Raw genomic sequence first — 12948 nt, forward strand, 5'->3', positions numbered from 1 at the left:
CAAAAGGAAAAACGAAAGTTTCGCCTTTTAAATTTAGTAATATATACAAGAGAAGGGGTTACTAGCCCCTTGCTCCCAGCATTTTAGTCACCTCTTACAACACGCATGGCTTACGGATGAAGAATTCTGTTCCACTTCCCCATGGAGATAAGAGGAAATAGACAAGAATAAGAACTAGAAAGAAAATAGAAGAAAACCCAGAGGGGTATGTATATATATATATGCTTGTACATGTATGTGTAGTGTGACCTAAGTGTAAGTAGAAGTAGCAAGACGTACCTGAAATCTTGCATGTTTATGAAACAGAAAAAAGGACACCAGCAATCCTACCATCATGTAAAACAATTACAGGCTTTCGTTTTACACTCACTTGGCAGGACGGTAGTACCTCCCTGGGAGGTTGCTGTCTACCAACCTACTACCTATAAATTATAATGTAAATATTTCTTATTTATAAATTAAAATGTAAATATTTCTTATTTATAAATTACAATCATATTAGTGAAGGGATTCAGGGAAACCGGTTATTTTCATATAGTCGGACTTGAGTCCTGGAAATGGGAATTACAGTGCCTGCACTTTAAAGGAGTGGTTTGGGATATTGGCAGTTTGGAGGGATATGTTGTGTATCTTTATACATATATGCTTCTAAACTGTTGTATTCTGGGCACCTCTGCAAAAGCAGTGATAATGTGTGAGTGTGGTGAAAGTGTTGAATGATGATGAAAGTATTTTCTTTTTGGGGATTTTCTTTCTTTTTTTGGGTCACCCTGCCTCGGTGGGAGACGACCAACTTGTTGAAAAAAAAAAAAAAAAAAATCATATATTGTTTGTGGATAGTGGTGGTGGCAGAAACCTATACGGCTTCTCTCAGTGGCCATTATAAACCCAACAACAAATCTTCCATCACTTATCCTCACATACATTATGACATATTTTATTCATTCTGGAGTATATATCATGTTTCTATGTTATTAATATGTATTGCTTATTATGTCATATTAGATCTGTTGTGATAGATAAATATGCCGTAGAGTTGATAATAGCATCGTATTGAAGTACTATTCTGTCAAGCTCCTGACAGCAGGAACGGATTAATTGGATTTCCATTATTTCTTATGGGGAAAATGAATTTGGTTAAAGGCTAAATCGGTTAAAACCTAGCTCTCTGAAACGGATTAAAGGCGTTAACTGAGGGTCCACTGTATATGGAATTTATTTATACCCCATGGGGAAGTAGAGAAAAATCCTTCCTCTGTAAGCCATGCATGTCATAAGAGGCTACTAAAATGCTGGGAGCAAGAGGCTAGTAACCCCTTCTTTATAAATTGCTAAATGTAAAAAAAAGAAAAACTTTCGCTTCTATTACAGGTCACCCTGCTTTGGTGGGAGACAGCAGGTGTGTTAAAATAATGGAATATTTATATTTATTTTCACCATATTATGGGGATCTTAATTAAATTTTTTTCCTTCTAGTCTATTGTAGACTGCTTGAAAGTCAGAAATTGAATGTACTGTATAAAATTTTGTTTTTCATAGCCACTACATATAATTTTTTCCTAGTTTCATGGAAGAAAAGAAGATACTCCAACATCACCTAAGTATTCAAAAACTTCTCACGTGACCGCATCATCCCCAAGACTCCAGCACCCAGCTAACTCTGCACAAGCCAAGAGGACACCAAGCTCCAGAAAGAGAAGCCGAGACACTGCATTTGGCACTGAGGAAGAGGGACCATTGTTGAAACAAACTGATTTTTCACTTTCCAGTGAGACTCCTGATGCTGCTACATGTGATATCTCAGAATTATCTCTCTGTGAGTAAATAATCACTTCTTTGGTTGTATAATGGGATTATGTTTAGGTTTAATAATGGTTAGCAAAAAAAAAGTGTTAAGGAAAAAAAAATTGAAATACAAAATGGTCTCCCATATAAATATTATTTTTATTACTATGCCTTTTCTTGTTTAATGTAAACTTAAAACTTTCACTGTTGCAACTCCAGAATTAGAAGTGCCGACAGTGTCATGGTTAATAAAAAATTTCTTCTGAAATGGTAGAGAATCTTTTTTTTTGAAGGTAATCATACCAAAAATTAAAAATTTGATGGAAAACTTAAGGAATTACTCAGGTGTGAAGTTGGAGGTTAGGTAGCTTGTTACATAATTGCAATTCCGTCCTCTTTGAGGTATATTTTATGGCAATTCCATTGCTCAAACTAATCCAGTTTCTGGAAGTTTCACTAGTATGCTGCCTTCTGTCCTAGCAGTTTGTTTTTTTTAATATGTCAGCTGTCTCCCACCGAGGCAGGGTGACCCAAAAAGAAAGAAAAAAACTTTCATGATCATTCAACACTTTCGCCATCACTCATACATAATCACTGCCTTGGCAGAGGCGCTCATATATGACAGTTTAGACAATAACAGTTGATAGCAGTTGATATCAACTGAGCACAAGAACATGCCCATTAAACTATCAGAACCTGTAAAGTGCCCAGAAGTTGGGAATTTGGCCAGTTTGACACAAAATTCACGAATGCTAATTTAAAAACAGGAGTTCAAAATAAACACTGTAGGCATTCCAGCCACTAAACCAGCATTTCGTCTGTTCATTAATCACATCCCCAAGCCTCTCTTATGTAATGCTCACCATTTTGAATTCATCATCACACAAAATATTGAAGTTTTACCCCATTTCTTGGCTAATGCAATAACCAAGGATGATTGGTCATCAATTGGGTCTTTCAAATAACTGAAGCAACCCTAATAACAACTCATCAGACAGATCAGGGGAAATGATTTGCAGGACCTGTACCCTTCCTTAGAAAAGTCACCAAAAATCAAATATTTCCTCTATTTTAAGGTCTACCATTAAACCCATTAAAACAACACGAAAACTCCTCAAGTCTGCATTTTAATCCAAACACAAGGTCAGAGATTCACTGTTTCCATCACACACAACATGGGACACATGTGCTGTGCATAGTCACTGCAAAGACCCACTTTTTCACGTCTGTGCCCAAATTTGCTAATCACAGCATATTTGAGGGCACCTTAATTAAGACATAGATCTATGTAAGTGACTCTGGTCTCAGTGACACAGATCTATGTGAGAGGCAGTGAAAGAGTTAAATATTTATAACAAATTAAAATATTAATGTCCATTGAGCTAACTAAAAAAAGACAATAGAGTGCAAGTATTTCATGTATATATATCAATACAGATACACAAATAACCTGCATTTAGAAGACTGAAACTTATGACATTTCGGTCCGACTTGGACCATTAACTAGTTACACAGAGAAACGAAAAGGAAAGGGCTCTTTTTTGTGCTTCTCTGTGTGACTAGTTAATGGTCCAAGTAGGACCAAAATGTCATCATAAGTTTCAGTTTCTTAAGTGCGTGTTATTTATGTATTGTTCCAGTCACAATATTGTGCCCTTATTTTTTTTTATTATTAACACATCACCCATCTCCCACCAAGGCAGAGTGGCCCAAAAAAGAAGAACTTTCACCATCATTCACTCCATCACTGTCTTGCCAGAGGTGCACTTACACTACAGTTATAAAACTGCAGCATTAAGACCTCTCCTTCAGAGTGCAGCCACTGTACTTCCCAGCTCCAGGAGTCAAGTTCGGCCTGCACATTTCCCTGAATCCCTTCATAAATGTTACTGTACTCACACTCCAACAGCACATCAAGTCCTAAAAACATTTGCCTCCATTTGCTCCTATCTAACACTCTCACACATGCTTGCTAGAAGTCCAAGCCCCTCGCACTCAAAACCTCCTTTACCCCCTCCCTCCAACCTTTCCTAGGGCGACCCCTACCCCGCTTTCCTTCCACTACAGGTTTATACACTCTCGAAGTCATTCCATGTTGTTCCATCCTCTCTACACGTCTGAACCACCTCCTCAACCCCTCCTCAGCCCTCTGAATAATAGTTTTGGTAATCCTGTACCTCCTCCTAATTTCCAAACTACGAATTCTCTGCATTATATTCACACCACACATTTCCGTCAGACATGACATCTCCACTGCCTACAGCCTTCTCCTTGTTGCAACATTCGCTACCCATGCTTCACACCCATATAGGAGCATTGTGCCTTTATATGCTGTATTGTGCCTTTATGTTCTTTATATATACATTTTTTTTTTTTTACCCATTAAATTTCCCACATTAGTTATTTCCCACTATGGTAGAGTTGCCCAAAGAATGGAATACATCATTACCCATTCAGTAGCTTTCTTGCAGGGAGTGGACAGATATTACTCTTCAAATGCATTATAAAATTGAGCATTAAATCAAAGAATAATTCTGTTTTTAATAAATATTATGTCTGCATGGCAGGCTCCTTTACAAAGGGCCACTCTCATCATATATCTTCCTGGCCTTCAGATGCTGGCTAATTGCAGTATTCTTTCTTATCAGCATTTGTAGAATCACATCCTGATTAAATAGATTGCTGTTCTGTGCAAATACCATGTAGATAGGGGATAAAATAACTTGCTTACATTCTATACCTTGTTGGATAGAATTCTGAAGTTAAAAAGCAATTTGGTGCATTTATTCTAAAAAATAATTAAATTTTATCATGGCATTTGTTATAATACCAGGAATTTAATAATACATTACAGTGTTTTTTACAGCATCTAACCTTGTGACTGTTAAGCTAGACAATGGCTGGAAGAAGTGCTGTACCCGCCGTACCCATGGAACAACAGCAGGGAAATGGGATATGTATTATATGGCGTAAGTTCAGCTATCTTAAAATAAAGGTTTTAACCATATTGGTTTTCCAGTATACAGTAGTCCCCCCATATCTGTTGGGGATACGTTCCAGTACCTACCATGGGTACCCGAAACTGTGGATAATAGCGAACTGTATATATAGGGTGTTTTTCATTTACATACATACCTATGATAAAGTTTAATTCATAAATTATTCACAATAAGTCGAGAATTACCACTTTTTCACTGATAGGAAGCAATTCATGGCTTCTCTTGGGCTTTGGAGAACTGGCATCATCACTACTTTTGCACTTTGGGGCCATTATTAAGCAAAATTAAGGGTTATTTTTGGGCCACAGTAAACCAGGGATAAATGAAACCATGGTAACTGAATCTGCAGATATGGAGATTCTACTGTACTTCAACTTTCCTCAGTTAATAACATGAATCGCTGCATCACTTTCACCTTTGATATACATATGACTTGTTTGAAGTGTTCTACTCTCACAAGCCAGCCTTAGGCATCACTTTCTTGTTGACCACTTAAGCAACCAGTCTGTGCTAGAGGCCCACTGGCCCACATAGATATTATATCCTGACTGATCAGGAATTTGCATTAGATAGTGGTCCATCTTCCTCACTATCTTCATAAAAATTCTTCACTGCTTTCAGTAACCTACCACCTATTCCATACATTTGCAACATATGCCCCTCATCCACCCTATCATATGTCTTTTCCAAATCCATAAATGCAACGAAAACATCTTTACCCTTATCTAAATCCTGTTCACCTGTATGTTTCACTAAAAGCACTTGGTCTACATATCCCCTACTCTTCCTAAAGCCTCCTTGCTCATCTGCAATCCTGCTCTTACTCTTAATTCTTTCAATATAACTCTGCCATACACTTTACCAGGTATGTACAACAGGCTTTATTTTTTTTTTTATAACACTGCGGCTGTCTCTCACCTAGGCAGGGTGACCCAAAAAAGAAACAAGCACCTTCACCATCATTCACACATAATCACTCTCTTTGCAGAGGTGCCCAGATATAACGGTTTAGATGTCACTCCAAACAGCCAGTATCCCAAACCCCTCCTTTAAAGTGCAGGCATTGTACTTCCCACCTCCAGGAGTCAAGTCTGGCTAACAAGTTTCCCTGAATCCCTTCACAAAATATTACCTTGCTCACACATCAACAGCTCATCATTCCCCAAAAACTATTTGTCTCCATTCACTCCTATCTAACATGCTCATATGTCTGCTGCATGTCCAGGGGCTCTTGCACACAAAACCTCTTTGTATAAAGGCAAAGGGGACAAAAGGTCCCCTTTACCTTTATACAAAGGAACTATGCATGCTTGCTACCAATCCCTAGGAACCTTCCCCTCTTCCATACATTTATTAAATAAAAGCACCAACCATTCCAAAACTATATCCCCAGCCACTTTTAACATTTCTGTATTTATCCCATCAATCCTAGCTGCTTTACCCCCTTTCATTCTACCCACTGCCTCAGACACCCCCACAATCACAACTGGTTCTTCCTCACTCCTACATGATGTTATACCTCCCTGCGCAATGCATGAAACCACAGCTTCCCTATCTTCATCAACATTTAACAGTTCCTCAAAATATTCCCTCCATCTTCCCAATACCTCTTAACTTTCCATCTAATAACTCTCCTCTCCTATTTTTAACTGTCAGATCCATTCATTCCCTAGGCTTTCTCAACTTATTAATCTCACTCCAAAACTTTTTCTTATTCTCAGCAAAATTTGTTGATAGCATCTCACCCACTCTCTCATTTACTCTCCTTTTACATTGCTTCACCACACTCTTAACCTCTCTTTTTATCTCCATATGCTCCTCTCTCCTTGTATCACTTCTACTTTGTAAAAACCTTTCATATGCTAACTATTTATCATTTATTCATATGCTAACTATTTATCATTCCACCAATCTCTCTTCTTCCCTTCCACACCCACTTTTCTGTAACCACAGATGTCTGCTGAATACTCTAACACTACATTGTTAAATCTATCCCATACCTCTATAGCCTCATTGCCAATACTCTCACTATCCCATCTTTCTTCTACCAGTTGTTTATATCTTAACTTAAATGCCTCCTTCTCTAGATTATAAACCTTCAGCTCTCTCTTACCTGCTGATTCCATTCTCCTCATATCCCATCTGCCTTTTAGTCTCACTGTAGCTACAACTAAAAAATTATCTGATATATCTGTGACCCCTCTATGAACATGCACATCCTGGAGTCTACCCATCAGTCTTTTATCTACCAATACATAGTCCAACAAACTACTGTCATTTGTTCTCTATCATATCTTGTATACTTATCCTTTTTTTTTTTTTTTTTTTATTAAAATATATATTACTTTTCCTAGGTAGTAGGTTGGTAGACAGCAACCGCCCAGGGAGGTACTACCGTCCTGCCAAGTGAGTGTAAAACGAAAGCCTGTAATTGTTTTACATGATGGTAGGATTGCTGGTGTCCTTTTTTCTGTCTCATGGACATGCAAAATTTCAGGTACGTCTTGCTACTTCTACTTACACTCAGGTCACACTACACATACATGTACAAGCGTATATATACATAGCCCTCTGGGTTTTCTTCTATTTTCTTTCTAGTTCTTGTTCTTGTTTATTTCCTCTTATCTCCATGGGGAAGTGGAACAGAATTCTTCCTCCATAGGCCATGCGTGTTGTAAGAGGCGTCTAAAATGCCGGGAGCAAGGGGCTAGTAACCCCTTCTCCTGTATATATTACTAAATTTGAAAGGAGAAACTTTGGTTTTTTCTTTTGGGCCACCCCGCCTCGGTGGGATACAGCCGGTGTGTTGAAAGAAAGAAAGAATATTACTTTTCCTAGGTAGTAGGTTGGTAGACAGCAACCGCCCAGGGAGGTACTACCGTCCTGCCAAGTGAGTGTAAAACGAAAGCCTGTAATTGTTTTACATGATGGTGGGATTGCTGGTGTCCTTTTTTCTGTCTCATGAACATGCAAGATTTCAGGTACATCTTGCTACTTCTACTTACACTTAGGTCACACTACACATACATGTACAAGCACATATATGTATACAGACCCCTCTGGGTTTTCTTCTGTTTTTTTTTCTAGTTCTTATTTTTGTTTATTTCCTCTTATCTCCATGGGGAAGTGGAACAGAATTCTTCCTCCGTAAGCCATGCGTGTTGTAAGAGGCGACTAACATGCTGGGACCAAGGGGCTAGTAACCCCTTCTCCTGTATATATTACTAAATGTACAAGGAAAAACTTTCGTTTCTCCTTTTGGGCCACCCCGCCTCGGTGGGATACGGCCGGTATGTTGAAAGAAAAGAATATATTACCCTTTGCCAAGCCCCTTTCTGGACAAAGTTCAATCACAGACATCCCCCCTAGTATCATTTACACCTGACACCTCCAACTTACCTACCATACCTTCTCTAACCATTTCTCCCACTTTAGTCTTTAGGACCCCTACCACAATTACTCTCATTTGATTCAAAAGTTCCTAACCACTCAAAATCTCCCAGAATCTCTTTACTCTACACTTCTCTCTTCTCTAGGTTGATACACACTTATTATAACTCACATTTTGCATCCGACCCTTATCTCAATCCACATAATTCTTGATTTTTTTTTTTTTTTTTTTTTTTTTTTTTTTTTTTTTTTTTTTTGCAAACTGGCCATATCTCACCACGGCAGGGTGATCTAAAAAGAAAAACGAAAGCTTTTCTTTTTAAATTTAGCAATGTATACAGGAGAAGGGGTTACTAGCCCCTTGCTCCTGGCATTTTAAAAAGTCACCTCTTATGACACGCATGGCTTACAGAGGCAGAATTCTGTTCCACTTCCCCATGGAAATGAGAGGAAATAAACAAGAACAAAAACTAGTAGGAAAATAGAAGAAAACCTAGTATATATATATATGCTTGTACATGTATGTGTAGTGTGACCTAAGTGTAAGTAGAAGTAGCAAGATGTACCTGAAACCTTATATGTTTAAGAGACAGAAGAAAGACACCAGCAATCCTACCGTCATGTAAAACAATTACAGGTTTCCGTTTCACACTAACTTGGAAGGACGGCAGTACCTCCCTGAGCGGTTGCTGTCTATCAACCTGCTGCCTAGGAATCCTTGAATTTATTCATTTATATTCCCTCTTTTTCCTTCCTTAATGATTCTTCAACATTATTGCTACCCCTTTCTTAACTCTAACTCTCTCAGATATTTCTGGCCTAATTCCATTTCATAAATAAATATACTTTTCTTTACAAATCACTCCTAAGCACACACATTTTGGATGTGAGTAAAGTCTACCTAGCATGGGGCAGTAGGCCTTCTGCAGTGCTCCTCTATTCTCATGTAACTGTTGGTAGAGAGTAGAACCTGGCAAGCATGGGTAAGTAGGCCTATTGCAGTGTTTCTCTATTCTTATGTAACATCTTGAGCTACTTGCATATGTTTATCCAATTGTTATTCCTGCATAGTTATCTTCTGTTTTTTATATTGTTTGGGTACAGATGTCACCTGACTTAGCTTATCTTTTCTTTCTCACTTTCAGCTTGATAATGGTCCACGATGGATAGAAATGTCATTTAGTTTCATGTCCAACTTGTGGGTCAGTTGTAAATTGTTCCAGCCACTGTGCTGTGACTTTTATAATCTCTTTCTTACAATTTGCACAAGTAAAAAACAAAACACAAAAAAACTTAGTGAACTTTGAAAATGCTATTTTGTAAAGGAAAGGTCTTTAATCAAATTTCAATATAGAAATTAGATTGTGAACTATAGACAGTTATATTTACTTTGCTCCTTAACTTGGACATTTGTGACTAGTGGTGGCTAAAGCTCTCACTTCACTTGGCGAGGGTCTGGATTCAGTTCCCGGCAAGGGTAGAAACATTGGGCATGTTTCATTACACCAGTTGTCTATGTTCCTCATCAGTAAAATGGGTACCTGGGAGTTAATCGGCTGGTATGGGTCACATTCTGGGACAAAACTGACTTAATTTGCCCAAAATGCTCTGCATAACAAGCGGCTTTCTATATAGCAGTATGTCATTGATGTCAGCTAGGCCTGTATACCTTGTACATGTACATGTAGAAATAAAGATATTTATTTATTTTTTTTTTTTTAACAAGTCGTCCGTCTCCCACCGAGGCAGGGTGACCCAAAAAGAAAGAAAATCCCCCCCAAAAAAATACTTTCATCATCATTCAACACTTTCACCTCACACATAATCACTGTTTTTGCAGAGGTGCTCAGAACACAACAGCTTAGAAGCATATACGTATAAAGATACACAACATATCCCTCCAAACTGCCAATATCCCAAACCCCTCCTTTAGAGTGCAGGCATTGTACTTCCCATTTCCAGGACTCAAGTCTGTCTATATTATTATTATTATTATTATTATTATTATTATTAGGTGATGAGGGTATCAAATGATTTAGATAAAGAAAAATTGGATATCAAATTGGGGAGGAGGAGTATGGTAGAAGTGAATGTTTTCAGATATTTGGGAGTTGACGTGTCAGCGGATGGATTTATGGAGGATGAGGTTAATCATAGAATTGATAAAGGAAAAAAGGTGACTGGTACGTTGAGGTATATGTGGAGACAAAAAACGTTATCTGTGGAGGCAAAGAAGAGAATGTATGAAAGTATAATAGTACCAACACTCTTATATGGGTGTGAAGCTTGGGTTGTAAATGCTGCAATGAGGAGGCGGTTGGAGGCAGTGAAGATGTCCTTTCTAAGGGCAATGTGTGGTGTAACTGTTATGCAGAAAATTCGGAGTGTGGAAATTAGGAGAAGGTGTGGAGTTAATAAAAGTATTAGTGAGAGGGCTGAAGAGGGGTTGTTGAGGTGGTTTGGTCATTTAGAGAGAATGGATGAAAGTAGAATGACATGGAGAGCATATAAATCTGTAGGGGAAGGTTGGAGGGAGGAGGCAAAAGAGGTTTTGTGGGCGAGGGGCTTGGACTTCCAGCTAGCGTGTGTGAGCGTGTTAGATAGGAGTGAATGGAGATGAATGGTATTTGGGACCTGACGAGCTGTTGGAGTGTGAACAGGGTAATATTTAGTGAAGGGATTCAGGGAAACTGGTTATTTTCATATAGCCGGACTTGAGTCCTGGAAATGGGAAGTACAATGTTTGCACTTTAAAGGAGGGGTTTGGGATATTGGCAGTTTGGAGGGATATGTTGTGTATCTTTATACATATATGCTTCTAAACTGTTGTATTCTGAGCACCTCTGCAAAAACAGTGATTATGTGTGAGTGAGGTGAAAGTGTTGAATGATGATGAAAGTATTTTCTTTTTGGGGGTTTTCTTTCTTTTTTTGGGTCACCCTGCCTCGGTAGGAGACGGCCGACTTGTTAAAAAAAAATTATTATTATTATTATTATTATTATTATTATTATTATTGTTATTATTATTATATTATAATTATATTATTTATAGGTAGTAGGTTGGTAGACAGCAGCCGCCCAGGAAGGTACCACTGTCCTGCCAAGTGAGTGTAAAACGAAAGCCTGTAATTGTTTTACATGATGCTAGGATTGCTGGTGTCCTTTTTTTTGTCTCATGAACATGCATGATTTCAGGTACGTCTTGTTACTTCTACTTACACTTAGGTCACACTACACGTACATGTACAAGCATATATATACATACCCCTCTGGGTTTTCTTCTATTTTCTTTTTAGTTCTTGTTCTTGTTTATTTCCTCTTATCTCCATGAGGAAGTGGAACAGAGTTCTTCCTCCACAAGCCATGCATGTTATAAGATGCAACTAAAATGCTAGGAGCAAGTGGCTAGTAACCCCTTCTCCTGTATAAATTACCAAATTTAAAAAGAGAAACTTTCGTTTTTCTTTTTGGGCCACCCTGCCGTGGTGGGATACGGCTGGTTTGTTGAAACAAAAAAATTATATTATTATATTATTAGTCTCTATTATGTCAGTTGTAGACAGCTGAAATTCTTCTGACAAGTTTTAACAAGCCAATGGTAAGTGCAGAGTTTTTTATGTCAATAGTGATTTCATAATTTGTTTTTGGATATTTGCCACTCACAAATGACATAGGTATTGAAAATGGTTGTTTATTTTTACTACTTACAGGCGACTAAAATGCCAGGAGCAAGGGGCTAGTAACCCCTTCTCCTGTATATATTACTAAATGTGAAAGGAGAAACTTTTGTTTTTCCTTTTGGGCCACCCCGCCTCGGTGGGATACGGCTGGTGTGTTGAAAGAAAGATTAGTCTCTATTATTCTTTCTTGAAGCTGAAATTTTTGAACAAGTTTTAGTCAAATAGGGTAAGGCAGTTTTTATGTACAGCTAGTGATTTCTAATTTAGTTTTTTGGATATTTGCCATCCAAAATGGACATAGGTATTGAAAAATGGATTGTTTATTTTTTATACTTACCCTAATTATTCTACTTTTTCAGACCTGAAGGAAAGAAGATTCGTTGCAAAACTGATCTCCTACGTTATTCAGAAGAAACTGGACATTCGGTTGATGCTGACAAGTTTGATTTTTCTGTAAAGAATATGAAAGGTAGGTCATGCAGATTACTTTAACCCTTAACCCGTAAACGGTCCAAACGTACATATACGTTTTTACCGCTAGTGCCCTAAACATATATATACGTTTTATGTGTCATACATTTAACATTGCCACGATAAGCCTGAGTCACCTAGTCATGAGAGAATGGGTGTGAGCACTCACTGTGTGCCATATTAAAATAAGTGGGGATGCCTGGGTACCATATACTCTTTTTTCCTATTAAAAAACAACAATGTTTTTTTTTCTCAAAAAAGTTGGGGCAGTACGGTAGTGAATGTATATATAAGTTCTCTTGCGTAGCGCCCCAAACATATACATATACGTTTCCTTTGTCATTCATTCAATATTGGCATGATAAGCCTGAGTTGCCTAGACATGAGAGAATGGGTGTGCGCTCTCACTGAGCGCCATATGAAAAAAATTGGGGACGCCTGGGTACCATATACCCTTTTTTCCTATTAAAAAAAAACTTTTTTTTTTTTTCTCAAAAAATTCGGGGCGCTACGCGAGAGAACATATATATACGTTTGGACCGTTTAAGGGTTAATAGAGTTATATACAATATATAATTATATATATGAGCTCTTAAGGTTTACCATAAACTGTTTTATTTTTC

The 12948-nt window shown here is 37.9% G+C and overlaps 1 protein-coding gene across 9 annotated transcripts in view; it reads left to right on the forward strand.

The window, feature by feature from the left end:
• Positions 1-12948, forward strand: part of LOC128688146 (serine-rich adhesin for platelets-like) — a 134938-nt gene that overhangs the window by 43612 nt on the left and 78378 nt on the right. For all 9 annotated transcript variants that reach the window (XM_070086784.1, XM_070086788.1, XM_070086787.1 and 6 more), the window contains exons 8-10: positions 1564-1816; positions 4652-4754; positions 12214-12323. In XM_070086784.1, coding sequence (XP_069942885.1) covers positions 1564-1816; positions 4652-4754; positions 12214-12323 — 466 coding nt within the window. The remainder of the gene's footprint in view (positions 1-1563; positions 1817-4651; positions 4755-12213; positions 12324-12948) is intronic.

This window comes from Cherax quadricarinatus, chromosome 19 (genome assembly GCF_038502225.1).
Source record: "Cherax quadricarinatus isolate ZL_2023a chromosome 19, ASM3850222v1, whole genome shotgun sequence".
Taxonomy (NCBI): Eukaryota; Metazoa; Arthropoda; class Malacostraca; order Decapoda; family Parastacidae; genus Cherax; species Cherax quadricarinatus.